At 43.9% G+C, this 27,505-nt stretch overlaps 1 protein-coding gene across 2 annotated transcripts; it reads right to left on the bottom strand.

Annotated features, from left to right (window-relative positions):
* Nucleotides 1-3,711: 3,711 nt before the first annotated feature.
* On the bottom strand, nucleotides 3,712-26,126 carry sfpq (splicing factor proline/glutamine-rich). Of its 2 annotated transcripts, XR_005461102.1 has the most exons (11): nucleotides 25,381-26,126; nucleotides 23,986-24,287; nucleotides 23,539-23,634; nucleotides 23,112-23,308; nucleotides 22,715-22,799; nucleotides 22,457-22,571; nucleotides 15,966-16,002; nucleotides 15,196-15,341; nucleotides 4,934-4,981; nucleotides 4,245-4,376; nucleotides 3,712-3,806 (listed from the first exon to the last, which is right to left on the bottom strand). XR_005461102.1 is itself a non-coding variant. In XM_038801161.1 (9 exons), exons 1-9 carry the CDS (start codon nucleotides 25,969-25,971, stop codon nucleotides 11,503-11,505), a joined length of 1,704 nt encoding a protein of 567 aa, XP_038657089.1. In that variant the 5' UTR covers nucleotides 25,972-26,126; the 3' UTR covers nucleotides 11,115-11,502. The 2 variants fall into 2 exon arrangements, 1 of the variants encoding a protein (XP_038657089.1); XM_038801161.1 differs by lacking the exons at nucleotides 3,712-3,806; nucleotides 4,245-4,376; nucleotides 4,934-4,981 and adding an exon at nucleotides 11,115-11,637.
* Nucleotides 26,127-27,505: the final 1,379 nt, after the last annotated feature.

Below are 27,505 nucleotides of genomic sequence, written 5' to 3' on the forward strand. Positions count from 1 at the left end.
AAGGAACTGCATTCAATAAAGCATGGAGGCAGAGGAGATAATGATATTCGAATATAAAACATAAGCCAATCTTAAACTTAAGTATTATTTTCGACTGGACACACAAAAAAAGAGTAAAATAGAAGGATATGGCTAGAGACATGGCACGGGAGGAAAGGCTTTTGATTCCTGGAATATTGGCACCATTTCTGTTGCAGATCTGTTCAAGATCAATAGGTTGCACCTCAACAGAACTAGGCCCAATAGTCTTGAAAGCAGGTCGCTTGCAGCTCAATCACCTTCAAGGGTAATTAGGCAGTAAAGAATAACATTCTGCAAAGTAGAATTGAATTGAAAAAACAGAGGGGAAAGTGGTTAAACACAAGGTGTTCAAACAGCAGAAAGTTGACAAGAGGACTGGGAGACACAGAATGACATAATACAGCGGTGGGAACATGGTAAAAACAGATCTGCTCCAATAAGAGGGGGGGGGGGGGGGGGGAGAAAAAGAGGAGAGGTTGGGATACATTTTTTAGGGAAACTGCCAAGGCTTCAGTTAAGGTGCAGCTCAACTAAAATGGTACCAATTGAGACCTGTTAATTTGGGGTTACTTTCATAATTGCATCCAACAGTAAAACAGATTTTTACAAACAAAACTAATGAGATGTCCAGCAACAGGTAGAAAGCTACCAAGGTAGCAGTAGTAGCCAGTATTCAGAAGGCCCCAATAAGATGGATCTCTCCCAGTATAACAGGTTTATAGGCAATTTAGATAATAATCAGATAAAAATAGCTCATGAGAAAGTTTATTGTTGCATACACAAGTTAATGCCTAGTGTCAATGAAATTGATTGCGCCAAACAGCCAAATACAGAAAGCATAATCAGAGTAACAACGGCATAATGAAGGTCAGTTTACATCTATCAGACAGGCAGCATGGTAGCACAGTGGTTAGCACTCAGCCTCACAGCACCGAGATCCCAGGTTCAATCCTAGCTCTGGGTCATTGACTGTGTAGTTTGAGTATTCTCCCTGTTTGCGTGGGTTTCACCCCCACAACCCAAAGATGTGCAGGGTAGGTGGATGGCCATGCTGAATTGCCCCCCAGTTGGAGAAAACGAATTGTGCTCTTAAATTTATATTTAAAACCCCATCTAGCAGACAGGCCAGTTTCTAGTCACCAATCCTGAAGGCCAGATTTTAGTGATACTGTCACTGGACGAGTAATCTAGGGCCCTAGCAACTGGGATTTGGATCCCATCACTGCAATGGCAAAATCGGAATTCAATAAGAAATTCAGAATTAGAAGTCTAAGAATGACCTTGAAGCCATTGTCATAAAAACCCATTTGGTTCGTTTTAGAGAAGGAAGTCTGCCCTTCTTACCTGGTCAGGCTTATGTGCGACTCCAGACCAACAGCATGTGGTGGACTCTTAATGACTTGGTAAGTCAGAGGTCAATTAGAAACAGGCAATAAACGCTGGTCCAGCCAGTGATGCCCACATCGCATGAACAAATAAGTACAAAAAGAGGCAAAAAATACATCTACTTATGCTCTGAAATGCATGACTGAAAGGTTGGTGAAAGATTCAATGCCTTCAAAGAAAATACTGGAGGACTATGGGCAACAGAGCAGAAGCAAGATCAATTGGATAGTTTAAGAGCCAACAATGCCAATGAAGAGTTGTAATGCAAAAACTGATCTTTGCACTGAGGCAGCAAGGGGAAATATGCGAAGGCCCGCAACTCTCACCACCTACCCTTATCACCATGAAGTGCAAGAAAGAACAAATGAGCTACAATCCTTTGCAAATAAAATCCCAGAAAAAACTCTTCCAGCATCTATGGAGAAACAATCACAGCAAATACAGAGCCATTTGTTGTGGCCAGCTCAATTCATTTTGAAAGCAGCACTAAATTGTGCTTGATTGAATTTTCTGCACCTTTTGAGAATTGTGCGGCTGTTGAACTAGATGTTAAAAATTGAAACGGTTTGTCTCAAAAAAGACGCAATCCTTTGTTTAATCTCAGGTATACACAACAATCCCTCCTCTTCTTGGCATCAGCTCTAATCATTCCCAGCTTGAAGATTCCCAGTAGGAGCTGGATTACTTCCAAAGCAGCTCAGGTACAGGAATTTAAAAAAAATATTTTAAGGCATTTTCATATAAACAAAAGCAAAAGAACGAAACATTATACTCTCCCAATAGTGCCCTCATCTCCCATCCAGCCTACCACCCCATTTTAATCCCTGCACTTGCTGACTCCTCAAATTATCCACATACTCCCTCCTTGCTGACCCCTCAAACCTCCTGAAAGAAATCAATAAACTACTTCCACCTCCGAGGGAGCCCATTGACCCCCTGAAGACAAACTTAATTAACCCTCTCCAGCCTCAGGAATTCTGCCAGATTGATCACCCACACCCCCGCTTTCAGCAGCTCAAAGTCCCTCCACCAGAGCAACATTCCCGTACCAGCCTCCCCGGACAGGCGCCGGAATGTGGCGACTAGGGGCTTTTCACAGTAACTTCATTGAAGCTTACTCGTGACAATAAGCAATTTTACTGGGACTGGTTTAGCTCACTGGGCTAAATCGCTGGCTTTTAAAGCAGACCAGCAGCAACACCAGGGGCGGCAACGCAGGCAAGGGCAGAACCTCTACAAAATCTCGAATCTTCAGGTATCTGAAAACCATTCCCACTGGGCCATAAACAGGTCACCAAATCGCTCAATCCCTGCTTGCCGCCACTCTGCTTGCATCCAACCCTGCCACTGCAAACCAATGGTTGTCATAGATCAGTGCTGACAGAGGCACCCTCCAGTCCCAAATGCTGTCTCCTCTACCCCCACACCCTTAATGTCAACACCACTGGACTGAGTACCTTGCCAGCAATAACAGCACACTGACAACAAAGCCCTTAAACTCATTCCCCTACACAATGCTACCTCCCATGACCCATTTCCTAACCATGGCAATGTTTGCCACCCAGAGATGAACGCTTTAACGTTTTTGAAAAAACTTTGGGACTAAGATTGGTAGGTTCTGAAACACGAACAAAAAACCTTGGCAGCACTCATTTTTACTTTCTGCACCTGGCCCACCAAATGAAAGCGCATCCCGCCTCTTAAAAGTCGCCTTGTACATCTGCACCCAGCAAGTCACCTGGTGCCCAATTTACCCAAAACTTGACCCAACATCTTGAACGGCAGCTCTCCCAACCTCCTCTCCTGCCCACTAGTCTGAGGAACATCTTGCTGTTTCCCATATTCAACTTGCACCCGGGTAAGCAGCCCATATTCAGCCTGTACCTGGAGAACCGGCCAAATTCCTCCAGAATCCCCATAATGTCCCCAATACTATCCAATGCATCCGAAATATATAGCAGGTTGTCCGCACATAGCAAGACCCTGTGTGCTGCACTCCCCCACCCAAACACAACCCCTCAATGCCCTAAGCGGCATTGCCAGCAGCTCTATCGCCAAAGAGCAACAGGGACAGTGGACACCTGCCTCGCAGCCCAAAATATCTCAAACTCACGTGGTTCATCAGGTGTTCCTTGCAGCCCATCATTGGACTGGAATATCAAGAAGGCCTCATCTTTCCTCAAGGCCCATGTCTTTGCTACATCAGTAGTTTTATTAAAGCAAAACATAAAATGCCACACCAGTTCATTTGAAAAATGGTTGTTACCCATTGATCATTCAGTAAATGCAAACAAAGAATAAAAGCAGAGTCAAAATGATTTTTATTTAGAAGAATCTAACAATGATGTATCAATTCTCCTGACAGTGAAATTCCAGGTTCTTCCTCTTCATCCACGACCCTAATGAAAGAAAAATCAAGTATGAGGATCTGTTCATTTTAGTGAGTGCATTGCCTTCATGCAGACATCATTTACCTACATTGCAGATTTATGGTATTTTAGTTCTATCTCTTACAACTAGGTGCATGTTCCATTGATAAACCTGCCGAGCCAATTGGGAGAATTAATATTAATTCTCCCAATTGGATGTCAAAGCTGCGACTGGAAAGCTGCTGTAAGAATTCTAGTTAACCAACATTAAATCAGAGTAGTTTTAGAATTACTTAGTTATTGCCAAAATACAGGGATGGTAACTAATATTCAGGGTACCAAAAAAATCGCAAACTAGAGCTAACAGAACTCAAGTGAATAGAAGAATTCATAGCTTTCAAAATATTTAATGAATACCTAGTCAAATCTGCAACAACTGAACCTATAAACAAGGCATAGAATACCTACATGTTCAGAAATATCCTTGAAGGCATCCATTCAAAGTCCTTCACCATGGCACAATTCTTTATGGGCACCCAGTTTATGACTGCTGGTGACTGACCAGATGTAAAACATTCTGGTTGCCACATTTCACAGGAGCTGCCAATGAAATCAACATCAATTTAGGAAACATAACCCTTAAGCAAACTACCCAATTAGCTTCCCAGCTAAACAGGCTATTTCAGATATATTGAGATGGTCAGTGTGTATTGTGCATGTCTGGGGAAGCAGTTACAGTTCAGAGGTTAAACTATTCAACAGCTCCAGCTGAAGTGTATGAATGGTTGTGGTGAGATCAGGAATGTGTTTTTTTTCCAGGGAAGAAATTGCCCCACAGTCAGATGAGGGATGGGTCAGTGATCCAGTGGAACATTAGGAACAGCTCAAAATAGTTATGGTGTAAAACTAAACTACTACACGAAGAAATCTTGCTTCAAAATCTAAAACTAATACCTGGCTGGATGAGGAGAGGGGGGGGGGGGGGGGGGGGGGGGGGTCGCTCTGGCAGAACATTTAGAGCTCTCAAATAGGATTTCACAAAGTCAAATGAGAAATAGCAGGTAGCACAATAAAATATATTAATTCAAAGCAGAATTTTATTTCATCTTGCAGGAAAATATATCCTAAATGCCAGATAGTAATAAATAGCCACTTACTTGCATCTTTAATGCAGTTTTTCAAAATGCATCAAGCTCTTTCCATGCCTAAAGAAAATACATCAAGTTAGTAAGCACACTTGGCTGCCACACGCAACTTTTCAAACTGTTTTACATCCCAAAAATCAGGTTACATCAGAAAGCCCTGCCATGCAAATCTATCCCAGATATAGATCTGGACTAGAAAGGCTGACTTGAACCCCCAAACAGCCTCAGTGGCTGCAACAATCAACATTTTAATGGGGATAGAACGGAGAAGCTGAAAGCAAGAGCCAAGGGCCTACATAAAATTCACCCAAACGTGAATGTGGTTAAGCCAGAAAAGTGCAGTATATATTTTTTACTGACTAGTCCGGCAACCCTACAGAAAAGATGCAAAAATAAGAATTCTTGCTTTAAGCCAAGCTTTGCCTAGGCTAGGGACAGCATTGTGCAAAATAGTCTCAGCATAGAAAGTTAAACAAATTGAAGATTAATTCTGAAGCTTTGGATAGGCCAATTAGTTGACCAGGCTGGCACAAAAATGCCCAATTAGGCATGCGTGCATATAAGGGAACTTACACCCACATCTATAATACACAATTCTAACCTGTTTTGCAACACTATACACGACATATCCCTGTTATGTTCTGGCATCACTCTTCTGAACAGGCATTACCAAGACAAAACTTAAGCCAAATTGCACTGGAAAAGCAGTCATAGAGAATTTAGATGGAATACAGTGCAGACACTTTGCTACTAAGTTTCAGATCCCGCTTGCAAATCCAACAGAAGATGAAAGAGATCATTTCAGCTCCAGGGACAAGCCACTGATGGCATTTACACAAGAAAAAGCATTTAATTGCTTGCTCTACAGGTTACTAAAATTTGACATAATAGGCCAGTATATCCCTCAGAAATGGAATACGAACGCAAAACGTTGCTGCAAGACCTGCAGCAAGAGCCATCTTGCAGTCAGATCTGTGTTAGAAGCCGCAATTTACACAGATTTAAAAAGAACTGTCAAAATCCCAGCACTGCAGCAGGACAAAGAATGCTAAATGGTTGAGGACCCGAATAGTCAGGTCCTGGACCATGATATCACGTCTCTCCAACAAACAGTCTAACTAAGCAGTCACCAACAAGACCTTGGGTGTTCTCCTCCCTAGGCAATTTCAGAAGTATGGAGATTTCACCACTGCATTATCCAATACTCATGGTGAATCATTTGTCAAAGAAGAAAACACAAGTAGTGTTACTTATTCCACTGAATTGATTAAGTTTCATTTGCTGATTAATTATGTATGAAGATCAACTTAGCTTAAGGAAGCTCAAAGCAATGATTCAAAAGGCCCATTTCAATTATAGCTATATGCATTGCTGCCAGTCAGAAGTCTGACTGGACAAACAAATGGACACAAAGTCAAAGCCTGGTACAAGGACTCGATTTCTATCAGAAATGCCAAAGGATTCCATGGTACTTGTATTTTTCATCTGGTTGTCACACGGAATAGAATTGCATTGGAAGTGCATCATATTTATAGTAATTATCTTCATTAAGTCTGCTGTACTGATCTGATAAAGATCTTCCTACACTTAAGCAGGTGCACAAAGGACTGGTCTTTGGGACATCACGTCAAATAACTCAAGGCCAAGGTTAATGGTAGTTACAGTCGTTACAAAACTAGTCGTTGCAAAGCTGGTTTAGTACAAGTAAAACCAAGTAATTCCTCTATACTCCAAACAATACCAGAATTACAGGGGATAATCCCATACACGATAAATCATCATGTAAGTTATGTGCATTTGAGGGGGTTGGAAATCTGAAATAAAGCTCATCAAGAGCTAGCAGAATTAAAGTGAAAGTGGTTCTATCCCCACAACACCCAAAATCCAAGTAGACATAGCAAGTTACCATTTCATTTAGACAATTGCCCCAACGTTGAATGCCATTTAGTTTGGCAAATATAATCCATGGTGCTATATGGTCTATAATACATATATTCTCTATATACAGATAGATCGTGATAGTGCTGCTTTATGTTCTTGGCAAAGCTTGAAAGTGCAGTGCATATAAAAATGCAAGTTTAAAAACTAAACTACAACCTTCCTATTCACAGTCTAAGTCACATAACAGCTGTTTTGAACTCGGGTACAAGACAGAAGGCGCATCTACCCATGATTGACAATTCACAGGTGCCACAAAAGCCTTAAAATGTTGTGATGCAGCAGTATTCAAAAACTGCACATACTAGCTGTACATCATTTGGGCCATTACACAATGATACTAACCAGTAACAGCCCAACCATATAAAGTGCTGCACTGTAACTCCACTGTCAGAAAGGTGATGCCTGAACCAGTTTACTCATCTTTAAGAAATTCTGAAAGACATTTTTGTTAACAAGTTATTTGTACATACCTGTGTGCAGTCTTTATTGTGTACCGCAGAACAAGCAGGAATACTATTCTCCAGGTCTTACTGCCCAATCCCATTTGCAGTACTACAGATCCTCAATGCAATGTATTGCAGACAAGCTGACTGTATTTATTCACTGTAGAGCGGCATTACTTGCAAGGGTGCAGCACAACTGGCTGCCAGCAGCCGCTTGCTGGCTTGTAACTCAGATGCGTTGCCAAAACCTGAGAATCTGAAACTGTTATAATTGCCACTGGAGAATACTGGGGAAGACAAGTTATTTCAAGTTGTGCCGAGGCTTAGTGGGCATTGCAAAATCAGCAACCTCTAAACCTTTTATATGCGTCCATATTAACTGATACCCATAAGCCAAATTCAGATATGTTTAAAATAAGAGGCCCTTCACTTAACTGAGATGGTGGGGTTGCTAATTAATTAGCTCCAAAACAGAAGTATTTTTAAAAGTTTAAAGCAAGGTAATAATACTGTGGGCAATTCAGTATTCTGATATTCAAAAAAAATATATATATAATGGCCATTTCAAAAATAGTTCAAGTACTGCCTTGCGCAGCCTAAAGTACTGGCAAAAATCCCCGGACAGGTATACTAATTAAGTTCACGAGCCTCTAGGCTACAAATACCACCACAAAATTAAATCTACCAAGCTAACTTTCAGATTTTAAAAAGGTGGAACCTAGTTATCACCTCCAGCTGGATATGCCAAACCTATTTGAGTTATTATGGAACCATGTTCAAATACAGCAATAATGCTAAGGGAATAAGAGTATTAATTTATTCAAAGCTAGCAAAGTAAACCCAAACAGTTGCTTATTCAACCCCTCCCCCTCCCAAGCTCACTTCAAATAATTTACGTTTTGCCAGAAAGCAAATTTTCCATATTTTCAATTTTAAATTGTTAAATACTAGATTACAGGATTCTAATTGCTAGTGTTTAAAAATATTGAATGGCAGGTGAAAATTAAGCCTAGCTCAAATCATTAAGGCAATCAGCACTTAACTGGTTTAAACCCCATCATTCCAGAATTTAGACTGATCTTTGATTGCTCTGTACTCTGTAATTTCAAATTTTAATTTAAGAATGATTGTGAATGATAAAACTAGTTGCCCTCACTGGAGAACAGCATCTATTAGCAAGTATAGACCATGTAAAAGTGGATTTGCTTCTATGTTCAAACACCCCCACCCCCATAACCCCCACACAAATAAGTTTCAACACTTACCATTATCACAATGCTAAAGCAGCAATTAATTGTTGGCACTGCATGTTACTGCTTGGTTTCCAGTTACCCATTGAAGCTGTTCAGCTTCTCTAGGCAGAAGATACAGAAGTCATGTTCTGGTAGTCCAGGTATGCTGGTGCATATTCATTCCTACTGGGCACATGTGCATCTCCCATATGTTGCTACTGGGCTCCAATTAGAGATTTTCCAATCAGCCAGTCCCATTCAGGAATACAAATAGAACCAAAACTTCCAGTTCAAAAACTCTAGGTCAAGTTTTCATAAGTCATCAGTTGGGGACAAGTTGGGTCAGCAGGTTTAGAAAGCTTTGTGGATCATTAGCTGTAGATCTTTCAGTGATCATCTTTCACCAGATAAAACTGCAGGGCAACTGTTCAGGAGTTCTGTCACCTCTTATGGTCCTGTCCCAGTTTTACATCAAACCAGTCTGATAAAAGTTGAGGGAAGTACTCAAACTCCCAATTAGGCTCCATAAATATTGCTTTTTGACGCAATAAGACCAAGCACTAATACATTAGTTAGTGATTCAACACAAGTATGTAGCACTTCAACTGTGGGTTTGTGGTTTTTAACATGCTTTTCACGCATTGACTACTCCCATCACACCATTTCTATTAACATTGCTCACTTTGCAGAACATTGCAATTAAGAACTAGGATACTAGGACACCCCAGGTGTCTTGCTGTGAATCTGACGAGACTCAGTGCATTGGATTACAGGCCTACCATTCAAAGTTCATTTATCTGGGATAAGAGTAATCGGACTACCACAGCTAATGGCTGCCTCAACACCTGTGGCACTTCAAGCCAGATGACTATTGCCATTTGGTAGCAAGCCGCATAGGAACCCATTTGGTAGCAAGCCACATAGGAACTTCAATTTGTTACCAAGTGTTGCATCGATTTTTTGAATTGCAAAATACCACGTTTTAACGGCAACTCGTGGATGAGTTTTACACAGCTACTTTGTCCACCAAGACTGAAATTCAGTAGTTTGGAGAACTGATTATATAATCAAATGGGACATTGTTATTGTGTGCATTCTGGAAAAATACTGCAATAATTTGAGTTGAAGGTGATCAATAGATCATACAGAATTCTCCAAATCAATGTTCAGAATTGCACACACCAGTGATGCTCAACAGTTCAGCTCTAACCAGATGTGGCACTAGAGGATACAAAGATAAAACAGCTATTAGCTACAGCTGTTAAACTGAGTACATTCGCAAAGCCCAAAAGGAAAACCTCACCCCCCCATAGGAAGTGGCAACAAAATTATCCATTACAAATCTAAAGGCAAAAATGCAGTACATACATCCCTGCACCATAAGTCAAGTCCAGAAGCATATGCATAAATGCACAAAGGACTGAGTCAAGGATCATTAATCTCACTAACGCAGTCAATAGTAGGGCATTGCAAGGGTCATTCATGAAGGCCCATGTTCTCAGCCTTGCCCCTTGGTGCGGTGATCCGCAGGTCAAATCAACTCCAGTCAGCTCTCCCTCAAAAAAAAGTGAAAGCAGCCGATGGTCATCTGGGACAATGGCCACTTTATTACAAGGGGACTCAGCTCTAATGGCTGCCAAGGGAAAACTGTCAGCCAGGGGTCTAATCTAATAATCCTTAATCCTCAATTGTGCAGGTAAAATCAAGATAGACCACCACGAATAAACAACTGCGCCACAACCATAGGGTCACTTGGAATGATGCACAGGGCATTGCTGATAACCATGAGATCCTTAGCACGGTCACCTTCAGATAAGAAAGTTTCAATAAGTGGAGAACAGAATAAGGAGAAGACAAACAAATTTGAAATAGTGTGCTTTGCATTAATCAGTCAAAACACATTTAACATCCTTTCAAGCACTAGCTGCCATAATTCCCTCCCATCTTCCCAATACCTATTTTAGAACATGCAAACCTCAAAGTAAATTGGCATCTCCAAAGTCAGTAACATTGTCAGTGGACTTCATTCCCACCCAAGCATAGACTGGATTTTTGCAGACTCAACTGCCACAAAGACCTCTGGGAAGAAAAGAAAACTTTTACAAATATATTAATAGTCCAGCCTGTATCCAAAACCACAGAAACCAATAATCATTTTGAAAGCAAACCAAGGCTTTCATTTAACAAAATCCAATTGAGTGGCAATATAAATGGGTCCAGACATTTCAACGTTGCTAAGAAAAACAGGGAAGATCTTTTTGCAAGACCCGTTTTCCTTGTGTGGGGAATTAAAGACACTAATTGTGTACTGCGGCCAGCTTAAATGAAAATAATTGGCAAATCTCAGGCCAAAAAAGTGGTAAACTTTAAAGATACATACACAAGGACTGCCATTTTTTGTTTACTGTGCACTCATTGAATTCTTACCTTATTGCAATCAACAACTCTGATAAGTGACACACAAGACTGTGTAGAAGTTAGTAAATGCAACACTTAAGGTCTCATTTAAGGAAGCAGACAAGTTGCCACAACTATGCTGCGACTTTGCTCGTGGTTAAAAAATCATTTCAAACCATGAACGCTATGAATGGGTTTTAATTTAAAAAGACGCACCAAAATACAGAATGCCACCATTTCAAAACAGGCATTTAGCCTACACAATTTAACATGCTTCTAGAACAATTCAGAACAAAAAATACATGGAGCATACTTTCTAGAGATTTAATGGCACTTCAGCGTACAGTCGAAGTACTGGGAAAAGATGCCTATTTGCACTATCACTGTTGTTTGACATAATTCAACATTCACAATGTGCCAGCGTGACTTGTTACAGTTTACAAAGTTGTAAATACACAAATCTAAATAGGCATAAAATGCAACTTTGCCACCAACTAAAAAACGCAAGAATGAAGAGTTCATGTCTAACTGAAAGACTATATCTGGAATGCACTCTAAAGGATGAATTCTAAAATCTAGGCTTCTTGCCGCCTGCTTCATATTCTTCTCTCCCTCTACTAAAACTAGGCCCAGTAGGCCCCATAGGACGTGGGGGCTGAGCATTCATTGGACCTGGGGCTCCCTGTCCAAAGCGGTCATTACGCTATTGGAAGAGAATTTTAAAGTTCATTGTACATGGTAGTATTCAATGTCCATATAAGTTGCACGTGAGAGAGTGAGTATAATGTGTAACATTTAGGTCAGGGAAGACATCCGTAGTCAATGTTCGTCGATTACAACCAGGAATAGGGCGATCCACAGGTACCAGGCACATAAAAAGAAAAAAAGAGGGCAAGTTGTTCATTAGTTTACTGACGGTAGATGGAGGAATCCAAGGTGGGTATAATCCTCCCATGACTTGTGATAACTTAAGAACAGTGGCTATTCTGCTTGTAGTGCAAGCAAACCACAATTACCAACACAGGAATGCATTCAAATATGTCTGACATGGATCTATAGATACTTTGTTACCATTACAATCTCCACATCATGTAGTTTGTCAAGAGATGCAGAGCTTTGACACTACAAGTTAAATAGCCTCTGCCCTTAACGGAAGTCACAAGTAACCGACTTATTCCCACCCACCATTTCCCCATTTAATGCAATCTGACTATCGAGCCAGTATTGTAGTACATGTTCTGTGAAGTTTTCAGAGAAAGTAATCAGCTGCTGGATACAACAGTTTTGTCAGGACAAAACTTAAAGCATCACTGATGGCCCAAGAATAAGTTTTCTGCCTTTTATTAGAAAGTCAATCTGGAGAAAGAATTAATCTTTTACAGGCCTCAAGTAATGTAGTAGGAAACGGGACGACTGAAAATCCCTATTCTAGTAGGAAACTAAAATTTGCTTTATGGTACAGCACAAGTACTACAACACTGGATCAGCATTACCATAAAAGGTTTAACTGGGTACAATGTATATTTCCACAAAACATTACACCCATTAAGTGCATGAAAATTAACAGGACATTTTCCTCAATTTTCAATTTAAAACACCTAATTCATATTACCACTTGCACAATACACCTCAAAAGCAGAGGGTGGGCAAGTGGGTTTTCCATGACCAATGCCACACTGCTGTGCAAAGGATCCCTCCCTCACTTCACTCCAAGGAGCAACTTTCGTTGTGGCTCTTTAGGCCAACAAATACTGTCACAAGATCCTCCCCACCTTGCCACCCAAATAATATTTTAAATTAAAATCACATTGTTGTACTGTACAGGACCCAACAGGTTGATGTAGGAAAAGATTAAATAGCTAGTTGAATAGATCGACTGAGCACAGGTGAATGGGACAACAAGCTCTCCCATGCTGTAATAGACAAGACTATGCAGCTGCCCATCTCAAATGGAACGATATCTGCAATTTAGAATAGAATTACTGTCATTACAATACTGCCTCACTTATTTTGATGAAAATACTGCTTAATGTAAACATATGAACTCCCAGGATTAGTTTACACTAGCAGCTGCAAATGCCAGCCTTGGATCAGGAAACTGGAATGTTACTTCAATTTCCTGCAGAACAGAAATGTGAATGTGTTTGACTAGCATAAAACAATCAAACCTATTTGTAGCATCACAAACATTTTAGTACCTTCACTCTCTGAAGTACCCAATTGACTACAATCCAAAGAGATTCTAGAGTTTCAACCTGATCTAGACGCACATAGTCCGGTCATTATCAACCCCATAATAGTTTGGGAAGATTAACCTATTTCTCCCCCGCCGCCCATAAACTGGATCTGCCTCTCAGCATGCTCGCCCCAAGCACACACTTGTCACCTGCACAGATTGCAAATAAAACAGGTCATTTTGATTATTGGGCGGCCAATGTGTCGATGGTGCGCAAGTGGGCGATGGAGGAGGCAGCATGGAAAAGGTTGGAGATGGCGTCCTGTAGAGACACAAGCCTGGGGGCCCTGGTAACGGCGCCGTTGCCAATCCCTCCTACGAGGTATACGAGTCCGGTGGTGGCGGCTACCCTCAAGATTTGGGGGCAGTGGAGGCGACATAGGGGGCAAGTGGGGGGCTCGATGGAGGCTCCACTAAGGGGGAACCATCGGTTCGTCCCGGGGAACATTGATGGGGGGGTTCCTGGGGTGGCACAGAGCGGGCATCAGAAAGCTGAGCGACCTGTTCATTGACAGGAGGTTTGTGAGCCTGGGAGAGTTAGAGGAGAAATTTGAGCTCCCCTCGGGGAACATGTTCAGGTACCTGCAGGTAAAGGCGTTTGCTAGACGGCAGGTGGAGGGATTCCCTTTGCTGCCCGCGAGGGGGGTGAGGGACAGGGTGCTTTCGGGGGTCTGGGTCGGGAAGGTATCTGATATCTACATGGTAATGCAGGAGGTGGAGGAGGAGTCAGTAGAGGAGCTAAAGGCTAAGTGGGAGGGGGAGCAGATCGAGGATGGGCGGATGCCCTGGAGGGGGTTAACTCTTCCGCATGTGCGCGGCTTAGCCTCATCCAATTCAAGGTGCTGCACCGGGCCCATATGTCCGGGACTAGGATGAGTAGGTTCTTTGGGGGCGAAGACAGGTGTGTCAGGTGTTCGGGGAGTCCAGCGAACCATACCCATATGTTCTGGGCATGCCCGGCACTGGAGGAGTTCTGGAAGGGGGTGGCGAGGATGGTAGGATCCAGGGTCAAGCCAGGCTGGGGACTCGCGATTTTTGGGGTTGCGGTGGAGCCAGGAGTGCAGGAGGCGAGAGAGGCCGGTGTTTTGGCTTTTGCGTCCCTAGTAGCCCGGCGGAGGATCTTGCTACAGTGGAAGGATGCGAGTCCCCCAAGCGTGGGGACCTGGATCAATGACATGGCGGGTTTTATTAAGCTGGAGAAGGTCAAATTCGCCCCGAGAGGATCGGTACAAGGGTTCTTTAGGCAGTAGCAGCCTTTCCTCGGTTTTGTGGCTCAACGATAGGGAACTAGGTCAGCAGCAACGGGGGGGGGGGGGGGGGGGGGGGTGTTGACTGGTTATTTAATTTAATTTATTTTCACGTTCTCTTGTTGTTTACCGGGTTTTGGGGGGGGGGGGGGGGCTCGATATATGCGTGGTTACGGTCTTGGGGGAGTTATGCTTATTATGTTGTTTTATTGTTGTTTGTTACTGTTTGTTGTTATATATATTTTGTAAAAAAATTTCTATAAAAATTATTTTTTTTAAAACAGGTCATTTTGGCTGGCAAACTAGGTTAGATAAGTGAATAGTTATTTCAATACAGTTTGATAACATGCAATTTGCAAATTGTTGCATTTTATGCACGTTCTTGATCATTTCACTGAGTCCCGATATGACAGACCGACCACAAGTGATCAGAAGTTAAGACGTCAAACGTCCGCTTAGTCTCAATATCAGCAACAGATAACGTCACAACCAAGTGCACGTTTCTCTGAAATTCCTCCTGCAAAGTCCATGTTGAAATGCTTTTGCTTCCTATCGCAGACCAACAAGCTGCCTCTCGTTTACTTTTGTTCCAATGACACCTTTGCTAAACAGTTCTTCCCACCCAATATTGTCCTTTAAATCCGATCTTTTACGAATCACTATACACTATTGTTACAGTTCTCCCCCAGCCCCCTCTCCAAACCAGTCACCCACACTCATTCACTGTACAACCAAACCACACATCCAAGCATTCACTCTGAACCACAGTACACTTTACCCCTGCTATGTCGCCGGTGGTTCCAGTACTGCCCATCATCTGTCCAGTCATTGCACTTGGTCCTCCAGGGCTATTCATTGCACTGTGACCTTCATAACCCATCGCAGCCATCGGTGGAAAACTTTGGTTTGTAGCAGCATACTGTTCTGAAATGAAAAATGTATGCATTAAAAAAGGACAGCAAAGAGGTTGAAGTCGAGGGCTCCTGGTCTATATAAAAGACAAACACTGGAATAGGTTGCCATGTCTGCAACAAAATATGCTCATTAACATTGCAAGTCGGAAAGGAATATTGTAATGTAGGAAACAATTTTACATTTACTGTTTAGAAAAATATGCAAATAATGACAGGATACTAAGTGGCAATTTTCTACAGTACCACGCTGGTTTTGATTCCGGTTGCTTCCAACTTGGAGGGAAAACAGTTTCTTTCGAGCTCCAAATAACAGATGTGCGCTTGTATATACATTAAGCATTTCATGTGGATGTACGTACAAATTAGCAAATTGGTCAGAAAGTACTAGTAAAAATATAACACTTACAGCTTGAAGAAATACATGACATACAAGTTTTGTTGAGACTGCTAAGAGTGTTACTAATGAATGCTTCCTCTATAAAGTTCAAGCAGCATTTACAGGGGACAAAAGACAGGCAAACTAGTGAAGGTTTAACAGGCTATTGAAATGAAATGTAAAATTAACACCATTCAAACATTACCATTTCATGGGTAAGATATGGTAAATCCAAGAGCAAAATTATTTTCATCTTACCTGCCATTCCTCCAGCCATACGCATTTCACGTTCTCTCTGAAGGGAAATAAATTCAGCAATGAATACTAGTGCAAGCATACAACCTGCCAGCTGGACTAGTTTACTTCACAGTTTACTGAGCAAAATTAACATTTCCATGAAGGCTGTCCCAATAGTTGATGTGAACTGTAAATTTACAATAGGTAAAGCAAAGAGAATTGAAAACAATGGTTAGGTGTCACAGGGGGCAACTAAGAGTTCTTCCCGAAACCAGCTTCAGATGACTACTTGTAATCACCTACAGAAATAACAAAATGAAACAGAACAAAATTGGCTGCATATCTTCACAATAATTTTGTAAATTTAGCATCACATGAAGAGTTTCCATTGGAATGGAAACATAACCAGTTATTTCAGTTCCTTGTCATTTGGAGTCCACAAGTTTACCTTCCAATCAGCTCCCACATCACCCCCCCCCCCCCCATCCCAATCAATTTTAAATATATTTTCTGGAAAATACAGCCCATTTTTCACATGGAGAGACACTCACAAAGGCCAACATCAGGCAGATATTAGCATCACTTCTAATATACCAGTTCAGTAATTTGGATCAACTAAGAGCACTTGGGAACCTTGGTCTTAAAACAGAGACCAAGATCATGGTTTGCCAGGCAGCAATAACCCCATCACATCTATATTGTTCAGAGGCATGGGCAACCTACAACAGGCTACTGACTTAGTGCAGCACACCAGACAAAGCACAGGAGCGCTAATCACAGAAATACAACTTCACTTGACAGGATATGTTAAGATAGATGGGTGACTGGCTGGGAGGAAGCAGTCAGTGCAAGAATCCTCTGTGGTTTCTCCCCTCAGTAACAAGTATACCGTTTTGGATACTGTTGAGGGGGACGACCTACCAGGGGTAAGCCACGGTGAACGGATCTCCAGCACTGAGTCCGTCCCTGTGGCTCAAAGGGAAGGAGGGAGAGCAGGAGAGCAATAGTTATTGGGGACTCAAAGTTAGAGGGACAGATAGATGGTTCTGTGGCAGCGAAAGAGGCTCACGGAGGGTATGTTGCCTCCCGGGTGCCAGGGTCCGTGACTTCTCGGACCGTGTTTTCAGAATCCTTAAGGAGGGGGGGGGGGGGAAAGAGAAGAGAAGAGAAAGAGAAAGAGAAAGAGAGAGAGAGAGAGAGAGAACAGTCACTAGTCGTGGTAAAGATCAGTACCAACGACATAGGGTAAGAGAAGGGACGGGGATTTAAAACTGGAATTTAGGGAGCTAGGGTGGAAGCTGAAAGCCAGGACAAACCATGTTGTCATCTCTGGTTTGTTGCCAGCGCCACGTGCTAGTGAGTTAAGGAACAGGGAGAGAGTGCAGATAAACACGTGGCTGCAGGGATGGTGTAGGAGGGAGGGTTTCAGGTACGTGGTTAATTGGAGCACATTCTGGGGAAGGAGGGACTTGTACAGACAGGACGGTTTGCACCTGAACCAGAGGGGAACCAATATCCTGGGAGGGAAATTTGCTACGGCTCTTCGGGGGGTTTTAAACTAATTTGTCAGGGGGCTGGGAAAACAAGCTGTAGTCCAGAAGCCAGTGTTGAGAGTAGTGAGGTACTGAGGAGGGTATCAAGGTCGCAGGAGTGTACCGGCAGACAGAAAGGTGGGCTGAGGTGTGTCTACTTCAATGCAAGGAGCATCCGGAATAAGGTAGGTGAACTTGGGAGCGTGGATTGGTACTTGGAACTACGATGTTGTGGCCATTAAGGAGACATGGTTAGAACAGGGACAAGAATGGTTGTTGGAGGTTCCGGGGTATAGATGTTTCAGTAAGTGTAGGGAAGGTGGTAAAAGAGGTGGAGGAGTAGCATTGTTAATCAAGGATAGTTTAACAGCTGCAGAAAGGCAGTTCGAAGGGGATCTGCCTACTGAGGTAATATAGGCCGAAGTTAGAAATAGGAAAGGAGCAGTCGCATTGTTAGGAGTTTTCTATAAACCCCCAAATAGTAATAGAGATGTGGAGGAAGAAATTGCAAAACAGATTATGGATAGGTGTGGAGGTCTCAGGGTAGTTGTCATGGGTGACTTTAACTTTCCAAATACAGTAGTCCCCCGTTATACCGCGTTCGCGATATACGGCGGGGGGGGGGGGGGGGGGGGGGGGGGGGGGGGGGCTTATGGACCCCAACTTACTTGACTCATTTTAAACTCTTTTTGAAACAGCACCTTTTTTAGCCGCGATGATTAGACAGATTACCCGCGATGATTACTGTAGAACGATTAGCCGCGATGAGTAGCCGCGACCGATTAGCCCGATTACCCAGCCATAAAAGGGATACCTTTTCCAGTTCAGGTATCTTCGAGTTCAGTTACTGTCGTTCAAAATGTTTAAGCGCAAGTCTTACACAGTTAAGCAAAAGATACATTTGATAGACCGGCTTCGAAACGGGGAAACGAAGGCAAAATTATCCAGAGAGACTGGTGTACCAGAGTCAACCCTCCGTGGGTGGGTGAAAGATGAGCCCAATTTAAGAGCATATGTTGGGACAGTTTCTCAGAGTGAAGGGCTTACCAGGAAAAAGGCAAGGAACGCTAGTGACATTAACTTGGAGAAGGCTGTGTTCACCTGGTTTGTCCAGGAACAGTCTGGTGGCACCCCCCTATCTGGACCTATCATCAGGACTCAGGCTGAGAAGTTCCATCACCAGCTCCACCCAGAGGACAGCAATTTTGTAGCCAGCAAGGGTTGGCTCCATCGGTTCCAGAAAAGACATGGGATAGGTGCAGTTACCATCAGTGGTGAACAGAGATCCGCCGACTCAGGAGCAGCAGCAGCCTGTCCCGACATCCTCAAGAACTACATGGTGCAAGAGGAGCTGACCCCAGAGCAACTCTACAATGCAGATGAGTCAGGGCTTTACTGGAAGATGCTGCCTGACAAGACCCTAGCTGTCAAGGATGATGCCCACAAGACTCTGGGGTACAAGCAAGCCAAGAACAGGCTCACCATCCTGTTTGCCAGCAATGCCACAGGAACACACAAGCTGAAGCCATTGATTGTGGGCAAATTCAAGTCTCCTAGATGCTTTCACCACATCAACATGGAGAACCTACCCATTACCTACCGGAACTCTGGCAAAGCCTGGATGACAGCTTCCTTATTTGAGGAGTGGTTCTTCAAGTTCTTTGTACCCAGTGTCAGGGACCACCTTAGTGCCCGCAACTTACCGCAGAAGGCCACACTCCTACTGGACAACTGCTCAGCCCACCCTCAGGGAGATGTTCTCAAGACCAGGGATGGGCTGATCCAAGTGCTCTATCTCCCAAAGAACACCACCAGCAAGATCCAGCCATGTGATGCTGGCATCATTCAGACCTTCAAGTCGGTGTACAAAAAGGAACTGATCCTGGAAATGATAGACTCTCCTCTCACTGTCCCAGATTACCTGAAAACCATCACCATCAAGGATGCCTGTTATCTGGCAGGGAAGGCCTGGGGAGCTGTGACGGAGAAGACCATCGCCAACTGCTGGAACAAGGCCCTAGGAGCAGCACTCCCACGACCCCAACATTACCCAGATGAAGAGGACTTTGTAGGCTTTACTGAAGCAGAGATCAGGGCAGCTGAAGAGAGGCTAGAGGGCCACCTGGATGAGAACCTAACACTCCAGGATTGGGTGAACAGGTGGTCAGCAGCAGAGGACGACATGGCACCCGCAGAAACATTCACAGAGGAGGAGATCATCGACCAGGTCACCCAAGAGGAGGCAGAAGAAGAACCCCAGCCGACAGTGGCAAAGAGCCACTCGGATGCCATCACGCACCTGAAGTGGCTCATAGCATACACAGAGCAACAGGACTTCGACCCCATATACATCCTACACCTGAAGAACCTCCAGAGGCAAGCGCAAGTCAAGATGAGGAAGGGGATGTGCCAGAAGAAACTCAGACTTTTTAAATGATTTTTAAAAATATGCTTGCAAGTACAATTTTAAGTATATTATTATATGTATATATTATTGTATATATTTTAATAAATTTAAAACTTGATTTAAGACTTGAACGAACTTTGATGTTTTTTATTTAAAACGCCCTTCCATTCAGCAATGTTCAGCACAGTCAGCGATGTTTCCTCTCGTTCATTCATTTGGATATCCGCCATCTTGGATATCCGCGGCTCGGATACAACGCGAACACCCGCGGTATAACGGGGGACTACTGTATTGATTGGAACCTCTATAGGTCAAACAGTTTGGATGGGGCAGTTTTTGTAGTGTGTGCAGGAGGGTTTCCTGACACAATATGTGGATAGGCCGACAAGAGAGAGGGAGCCACATTGGATTTGGTACTGTGTAATGAACCGGGCCAAGTGTTAGATTTGTTTGTGGTAGAGCACTTTGGAGATGGTGACCACAATTCGGTGTCTTTCACACTATTGCAATGGAAAGGGCCAAACGGCACGGCAAGGTTTATAATTGGGAGAGGGGTAATTACGATGCGATTAGGCAAGAATTAGGGAGCACAAGATGGGAACAGAAACTGTCAGGGAAAGGCACAAATGAAAAGTGGAGCTTGTTCAAGGAACAAATACTGCGTGTCCTTGATAGGTATGTCCCCGTCAGGAAGGGAGAAAATGGCCATGTGAGGGAACCATGGTTCACAAGAGGTTGAATGTTTTGTCAAAAAGAAAAAGGAAGAGTATGTAAGGATGAGAAAACAAGGTTCAGTTGGGTCTCTTGAGGGCTACATGGTAGCAAGGAATGAGCTAAAAAAACCAAAAGGGCTGAGGGGAGGTTATGAGAAGTCCATGGTGGGTCAGATCAAGGAAAACCCCAAGGCTTTTTATACTCTTATGTGAAAAATAAAAGAATGACCAGGGTGATGTTAGGGCCGGTCAAGGACAGTAGTGGGAACTTATGCATGGAGTCAGAAGAAATAAGAGAGGCGTTGAATGAATACTTTTCTTCAGTGTTCACCAAAGAGTGGGGCCATGTTTTTGAGGATGTGTGTGAGATACAGGCAGGTAGGCTGGAGGAGGTAGATGTTCTGAGGAAGGATGGATTAGCTATTTTGAAAAACCAGAACAAGGATTCTTTGGGAGGCAAGGGATGAGATTGCAGAGCCTTGGATCTTTGGGTCCTCACTGTCCACGGGGATAGTCATGATGTGGAGATGCCAGTGTTGCACTGGGGTGAGCACAGTAAGAAGTCTTACAACACCAGGTTAAAGTCCAACATGTTTGTTTCAAACACTAGCTTTCGGAGCATTGCTCCTTTATAACCATTCACCATAGGGAGGAGCAGTGCTCCGAAAAGCTAGTGTTTGAAACAAATATGTTGGACTTTAACCTGGCGTTGTAAGACTTCTTACTGTGCTCACCGGGATAATGCCAGAGGACTGGAGAGTGGCGAATGTTGTTCCTCTGTTCAAGAAAGGGAACAGGAATGACCCTGGTAATTATAGGCCGGTTAGTCTTACTTCGGTGGTCTGCAAGTAAATGGAAACGGTCCTGAAGGATAGGATTTATGACCATTTGGAAAGATACAGGTTAATCCGGGATAGTCAACACAGATTAGTGAAGGGCGAGTCTTGCCTCAAAATTTGACTGAATTCTTTGAGGAGGTAACTAAGTGTGCAGATGAAGGTAGAGCAGTTGATATTGTATACATGGATTTTAGTAAGGCGTTCGATAAGGTTCCCCATGGTCGGCTCATGAAGAAAGTAAGGAGGTGTGGAATAGAGGGAAATTGGGTAAGTAACTGGCTATCACATAGAAGACAGAGGGTGGCGGATGGAAAATTCTCAGACTGGAGGAGGATGAGAGGCGAATTAATAGAGGTTCATAAGATGATGAAGGGGATAGATATAGAGTGGACATTCAGAGACTATTTCCTCAGGTGAAGGTAGCTGTTACAAGGGGGCATACCTACAAGATTCAGGGTGGGAGATATAAGAGGTATATCTGAGGTAGGTTCTTTACTCAGAGAGTGGTCAGGGTGTGGAATGGACTGCCTGCTTGGATAGTGGAGTCGGACACTTCAGGAATTTTCAAGTGGTTATTGGACAGGAACATGGAGCAGAATGACAGGGAGTGGGATAGCTTGATCTTGGTTTCGGACAATGCTCGGCACAACATAGAGAGCCGAAGGGCCTGTTCTGTGCTGTTCTATTCCTACAAGTGGCTCCAGACTCCCAAAGCAACTGTTTGGAGCTTAGTCACTAGGTGTGCAGAGGGGTTGAGCGCAAAACTTGCAAACAACCCATCGAATCAACTGCTTCCACTTGTGGTAGAGCCTGCAAAGCACACATTGTTTCAGACATTCCATCTGGAGTGGATGTCATTCTCAATTCCAGGCAAGGTTCAGAAATGGAGATGGCAGTAGTCTGATGCCTGTAAACTTCAGGAGTCCCATAGCTGGCAATTGTCTAATGCCTGTAACTTTAAGGAGCCCAATAGCCCTGACTGGATAAACAAAATTAAGTCCTATTCAAAGGACCCACTCACTGGATCCATGTAGCCCATTCGGAAGTTCTCCTCCCTCTGGCGCCTCATCATCTCCTCCTTTTCACGTTGCCGCATCAGCATTTCCTCCTCCCTTCTCCGTCGCTCTTCTTCTTGCCTGGCAGATTTTAGAAACATTTAAAAAACATGGAAAATCTCAGTAACAGGTCAACAATCCATTAGCTGGCACTGACGCAGAGCGTATTTAATCTCAAATCAGCCACCACAATTCAGTGTACAGGCAGGCAAATGGATTCTCACCTTAACTCCAATTGTTTACGCTTCTGAACCTCTTGACTGTGAAGCTCCTCCATACGGCGAAGCTCTTCTTGGCGGCGCATAAGATCTGGAAAGAGTTTAAGTTTCTTGAAACTTTTCTCCAGTACTGGTGCAACATTGCAGTCAATTATACCTGTCCTAATGACCATCGGTTCTGGATGATCACGTCAAAAACCCAGAATTGATTTTCTGACAGGTAAGATAGCACCCCAATTAGAAAATTCTTTAATATAAAGCCAATAAACAGGGTTGGAATGTGCTCAATTAATATGAATCAATGTTTAGCCCGCATGGTCAGTTTGTGGCATTGGAAATGCCATATTTAATTTCAGTACATCATTTTGTAGTATTATTCAATTATTTTCTTATACCAACTTACCCTGCCTCAGCAGCATTGCTTGGTGCTCATGGTATGCATCTTCCATTTCATTTTCCAGCTTATCTCTGGCCTCTCTCATGTTCTTTTCCACTTGGTCTCTTTGTTGTTTTTCCATATCATCAAGAGACTTCCATCTTTGGGAATACTCAAACTCAAATGTTCCATGCTGGGCGAAGCGAGGAGGATGCTCCCTTTCCCTGCAAATTTAATATGACCAACTAAATGTATATATACACACCTACAAAATTGCTATTACCCACATTTAATTTATTCATAATTAATTCTATTTGCAATAGATTCTGAAGTTTCATTTTGCAGTGAACATTGAGCGCAGATCTGCAAGTAAGCGGTGGAATAATTATTCATTTGTATTGCGAAACAGCTTTACACCTAAGTCAATTACAAGACCAATATCAATAAAACTTACTTTTGATACATTGGATTCCGCTGGGCAAGTTTCTCTGGAAGACCATCCTCATCATCATATTGTTCCATTGGTTCCACAATTACAGGTCGTGGAGACCTAAAAGATAAGCCAGCTTTTAATGAATAAAATGGGCAACATTTTGCCATCTCATGCAATATGTACCCGACAAGTACAAATTGCAGTCAGAAACATAAAACGAAGAAAATTTCCAACAAAGATATTGAAATACATTTACTAAAGATATTGAAATACATCCAAGTGTATATGAAAAGTCACAATCGACTTGTGCAGATTGCCATACTAGATATGAATGAGAAGACCTTGGTAGAATCTTAGTCCTGCATTCAACCATACTTAATTTGATACAAAACAAATCATTTTACTGCAGACTGAATACATTTTAGAAGAGTCAGCTGTTTTAACAAGTCACAAATTAAATTCACTTACGCAGTTAAGAGGAATACTCCTTCATTGCATCGCTCAAGCGCCTTTCTTGCAGCTGGCTTTGTTGCAAATTCGACTATGCCTTTGCCTGTTGATCGGCCACGATCATCTACTATCACAATTGCCCTCTCCACCTGACCAAATTGGGAGAAGGCTTCCTCAAGCAGTTCATTTGAGACATAAGGAGAGAGATTTCGAACAGTCAGAGCTGCAGAGTGGGTAGCAAAACGGATGCGAAGGGGTCGACCCCTCATGGGAGTATCATCAAGTTCGGCTTTGGCTATTTCAGCTAAAGTTCTGCTTTCCTTTGAGATAAAGACAAAAGGCTCATAAGAACAGCACATCACACCCATTCATTAACAAACAAATCAATTCTGTCCAATTGAAGTCAACTGAACACTTTAAAGTGACACTGACATTCGATAGATTTCTTTAAAAATCCAAACTTGGCGTACTATGAAATGAGAATTACTGAAAAGCATGCACAACTGTCGGGCGATAGCAGGACATCAGATGCTCAAACTTAAAGCAGCTCACCAGCTTGGAAGGGTAGCAGAAACAGAGCACAAAACTGATTTAAAAGGTGTCTTGACATACACCCCAAGTCCAATAAATAACCACAAGGGACAGACCAACAGTGCTGGAAAATGGACGTAGGTTGGATGCTTTTTCAGCCAGCGCAGACATGAGTGGCCATGAAAATTCTAAACATCTGATGTCAGGTGCAAGGACGTGAAGAAGGCTCCAGCCTATCTCTGTAACCTGTTGCACACCAAGGGACAATTTACCATGACCAATCCACCGGAGCTGCCTACCTTTAGATTGCGGGAGGAAATAGTAGCACCCGGAGGAAACCATCGCAGTGTCAGTGCAAGCCTACTTGTGACAATTAAAGATTATTATAAAAATCCAGACACACTGGGAGAACGTGCAAATTCACACCAGTCATCCAGGGCCGGTATCGAGCCACCGTCACCGTGCTATTCAAGTGCGGCCTGATCGGCTGAGTTTCTCCCCCGCCCCAGCACTTTCTTTTCATTTTAGATCTCCAGCAGTACGCAGTGGGGCTATAAAGGGAGGCGGGGTAAAATGGTCAAGCACGCGTATACACACACCGGCAAATGGCCGCCTATTCCCAAAGCGAGGCAAGGATAATAGGGCGGCGCGTTCAGCCTGCGCGCGCGCACGTGGGGTGGACGCGCGAGCCGGACTCGCGGTGCGCGACGCTCGGGTGTCCTCGCGCGCACTCTACACGCGGGGGGGTGGGAGGCACTCGGAATGGGAAGGGGTTTCCAGGTCCAAGTCGCGAGGGGTGTCGCGCGCGCGGTGCGCGTTATACCGGGGAGGGATGTGCGGGGCTGTTCCAGGCCCCGCCGCTAGGGGAAGCCGTTCACTCACCAGGCGGATGAAGCCGAATCCTTTGCCTTTGTTGATGAAAACCTCGCCGGGGTCGCCATATTTGCCGAACAGGCGCTTGAAGTCGTCCTCGGTTATGTCGGCCGGCAGGTTGCCGACGAAGAGGCGGCAGCGCTGGGTGTAGGTCTTCTCGCCCGGCTTCCGGAGCAGCGAGAGCTGGGCCCTCAGCACCGCTTGCTCGTTCTCCAGGTCCTTGGCGTCGCGCTGCTGCTGCCCGCCGCGGCCCTCCGAGGCGCCCGCCGCACCCCCCTGGGCCTGCTTGCCCTCGCCGCCGCCGCCCCGGCCCCCTTGCGGCGCCGCCGCCGCCGGCTCGCCGTTCTTCTTGTCCGCCTCCCCGGATTTCTGCCCCAGGGATTTCTGAGGCGGGGTCTGCTGCGTCGCGGTGACCTGGTTAGTAGCCGAGGCCGCCGGCTGTTGTTTGAGGGCGTCGGTGGCGTTCGCCGCTCCGTTCGGACGGTTGGGAGCGTTGCGGTTGCTGCTGCTGCTGCCGCCGCCTCCTCCTCCTCGGAACGGAGGGCTCATGCCGCCCCTCCTCTGAAATCCGGTACGGTTCCTGAAGCGGTCCCGAGACATCTTGTTCCTGGGGATTTGGTTTTCGATTTGTGATTTTTTTTTCTCCCCGGCCCGCTATGGGGTTTTTTTTTCTCCCTTTTGTCTCGGTTAAACCGATTGCAAGAGGTCAACGTGGAGAAGCAGACAAAATGGCGCCGGGTGGCGGCTAGGGCGGGCGCTGCCTGTTTATATACCACTTAGGAATCCCGCCTCTGCGCACAGATGATTGGCTGCCTCTGCGCACACGTCACAGACTCTGAGAGCCGATTGCCCAGCGTCGATGCCAATCAGTCAAACTGGACCGTCAGTGGGTAGGAAACGGCCAATCAGGTTCAATCAGTTTCCAGACAAAGGATTGCTTCTTCTGGAGGAGGGGGAGGGTTGAAGCTCTGACAAGTACTGGGCTCTGGTATCTGAGAAATGGAGGTTTGTGTTGCTTTCCAGTTCACACAGATACTTCCTTCTTTCTCCGATTCTCCCATTTTAACAAAGAGTGTGGTTTCCGATGCTCTTTTTTTCTCTCCCCTCACTGTCCTGTCTGGCAATATATTCATCATTTTATTGTTTAAATAAACCTATACCAATGTAGTTCTACCATTTCTGGTTTTTCTTTTGCATGTTCAACATAAAGGCTCGTACATATTGTATCAAGCATAATAAATGCAAAGTTTATGGCGGTCCATAAACTTGCATGAGTGGGTAGCAACCCTTCAGTCACATTTTAATTTACATTTTAATAAATGTAAAGCACCCAATTCTCTCTTCTCTCCAATTAAGGGGCAATTTAGCGTGGCCAATCCACCTATCCTGAACATCTTTGGGTTGCGGGAGTGAGACCCATGCAAAAACATGGAGAATGGGCAAACGGACATTGACCAGGGGCCAGGAACGAACCCAGGTCCTCAGCTACATGAGGCAGCAGTGCTCACCACTGCACCACCATGCCTCCTCGTTCCATATGTCAAACGGTATTGGATCGATGTTATATGTACTTTCAACCCATGTAAATTTATATTCTCCAGCCCTACCTTCCTGATAACCTTAAAAAAGATGCAGGAATTACTAATAATCATTTTAAAACATTTTCTATACTTCACTGACTTTCTCCCTTAACAACCTACTTTCTAGTCACATCAACAATTTAAGTTCATCTAATCTTTCTCCTTTATACTTGGGATTAATCTTATGGGTTTTATGTAGCTTCAATAATGCAATTTAATTCTGCAGGTAGAAATACTGAATATATTATTCTCAGTGCAATCACACAAACATTAGCAGAAAACACTGGACAATTTCAGCAGGTCTGACAGGATTTGTGGAGAGAAGGAGTCAACGAATTCTCGCAAATTCTCATGTGAGTTCTGGAAAATGCCCTCACTAACAGCACTTTGGGTGGTACCAACACTGCAGCAGTTCAAGAAGGTGGCTCACCAGCACCTTTGCAAGGACAGTTAGGGATGCGCAATAAATGTTGGCCTCGCCAGCGATCAACACATAAACCACAGAATCCCTACAGTGCAGAAGGAGGCCACTTGGCCCATCGAGTCTTCACCGA

This window comes from Scyliorhinus canicula, chromosome 1, assembly GCF_902713615.1.
Source record: "Scyliorhinus canicula chromosome 1, sScyCan1.1, whole genome shotgun sequence".
NCBI lineage: Eukaryota > Metazoa > Chordata > Chondrichthyes > Carcharhiniformes > Scyliorhinidae > Scyliorhinus > Scyliorhinus canicula.

Bases quoted from the DNA above. Each gene is read 5' to 3' on its own strand.
- sfpq (XM_038801161.1), bottom strand. From the start codon at position 25,971: ATGTCTCGGGACCGCTTCAGGAACCGTACCGGATTTCAGAGGAGGGGC. The intron at 23,309-23,538 runs GTAAGTTTTATT...TTAAATTTGCAG, and splicing joins CGGAATCCAATGTATCAAAA to GGAAAGGGAGCATCCTCCTC. The intron at 15,342-15,965 runs GTAAGATGAAAA...TTTTCATTTCAG, and splicing joins TATGGCTGGAGGAATGGCAG to AACAGTATGCTGCTACAAAC.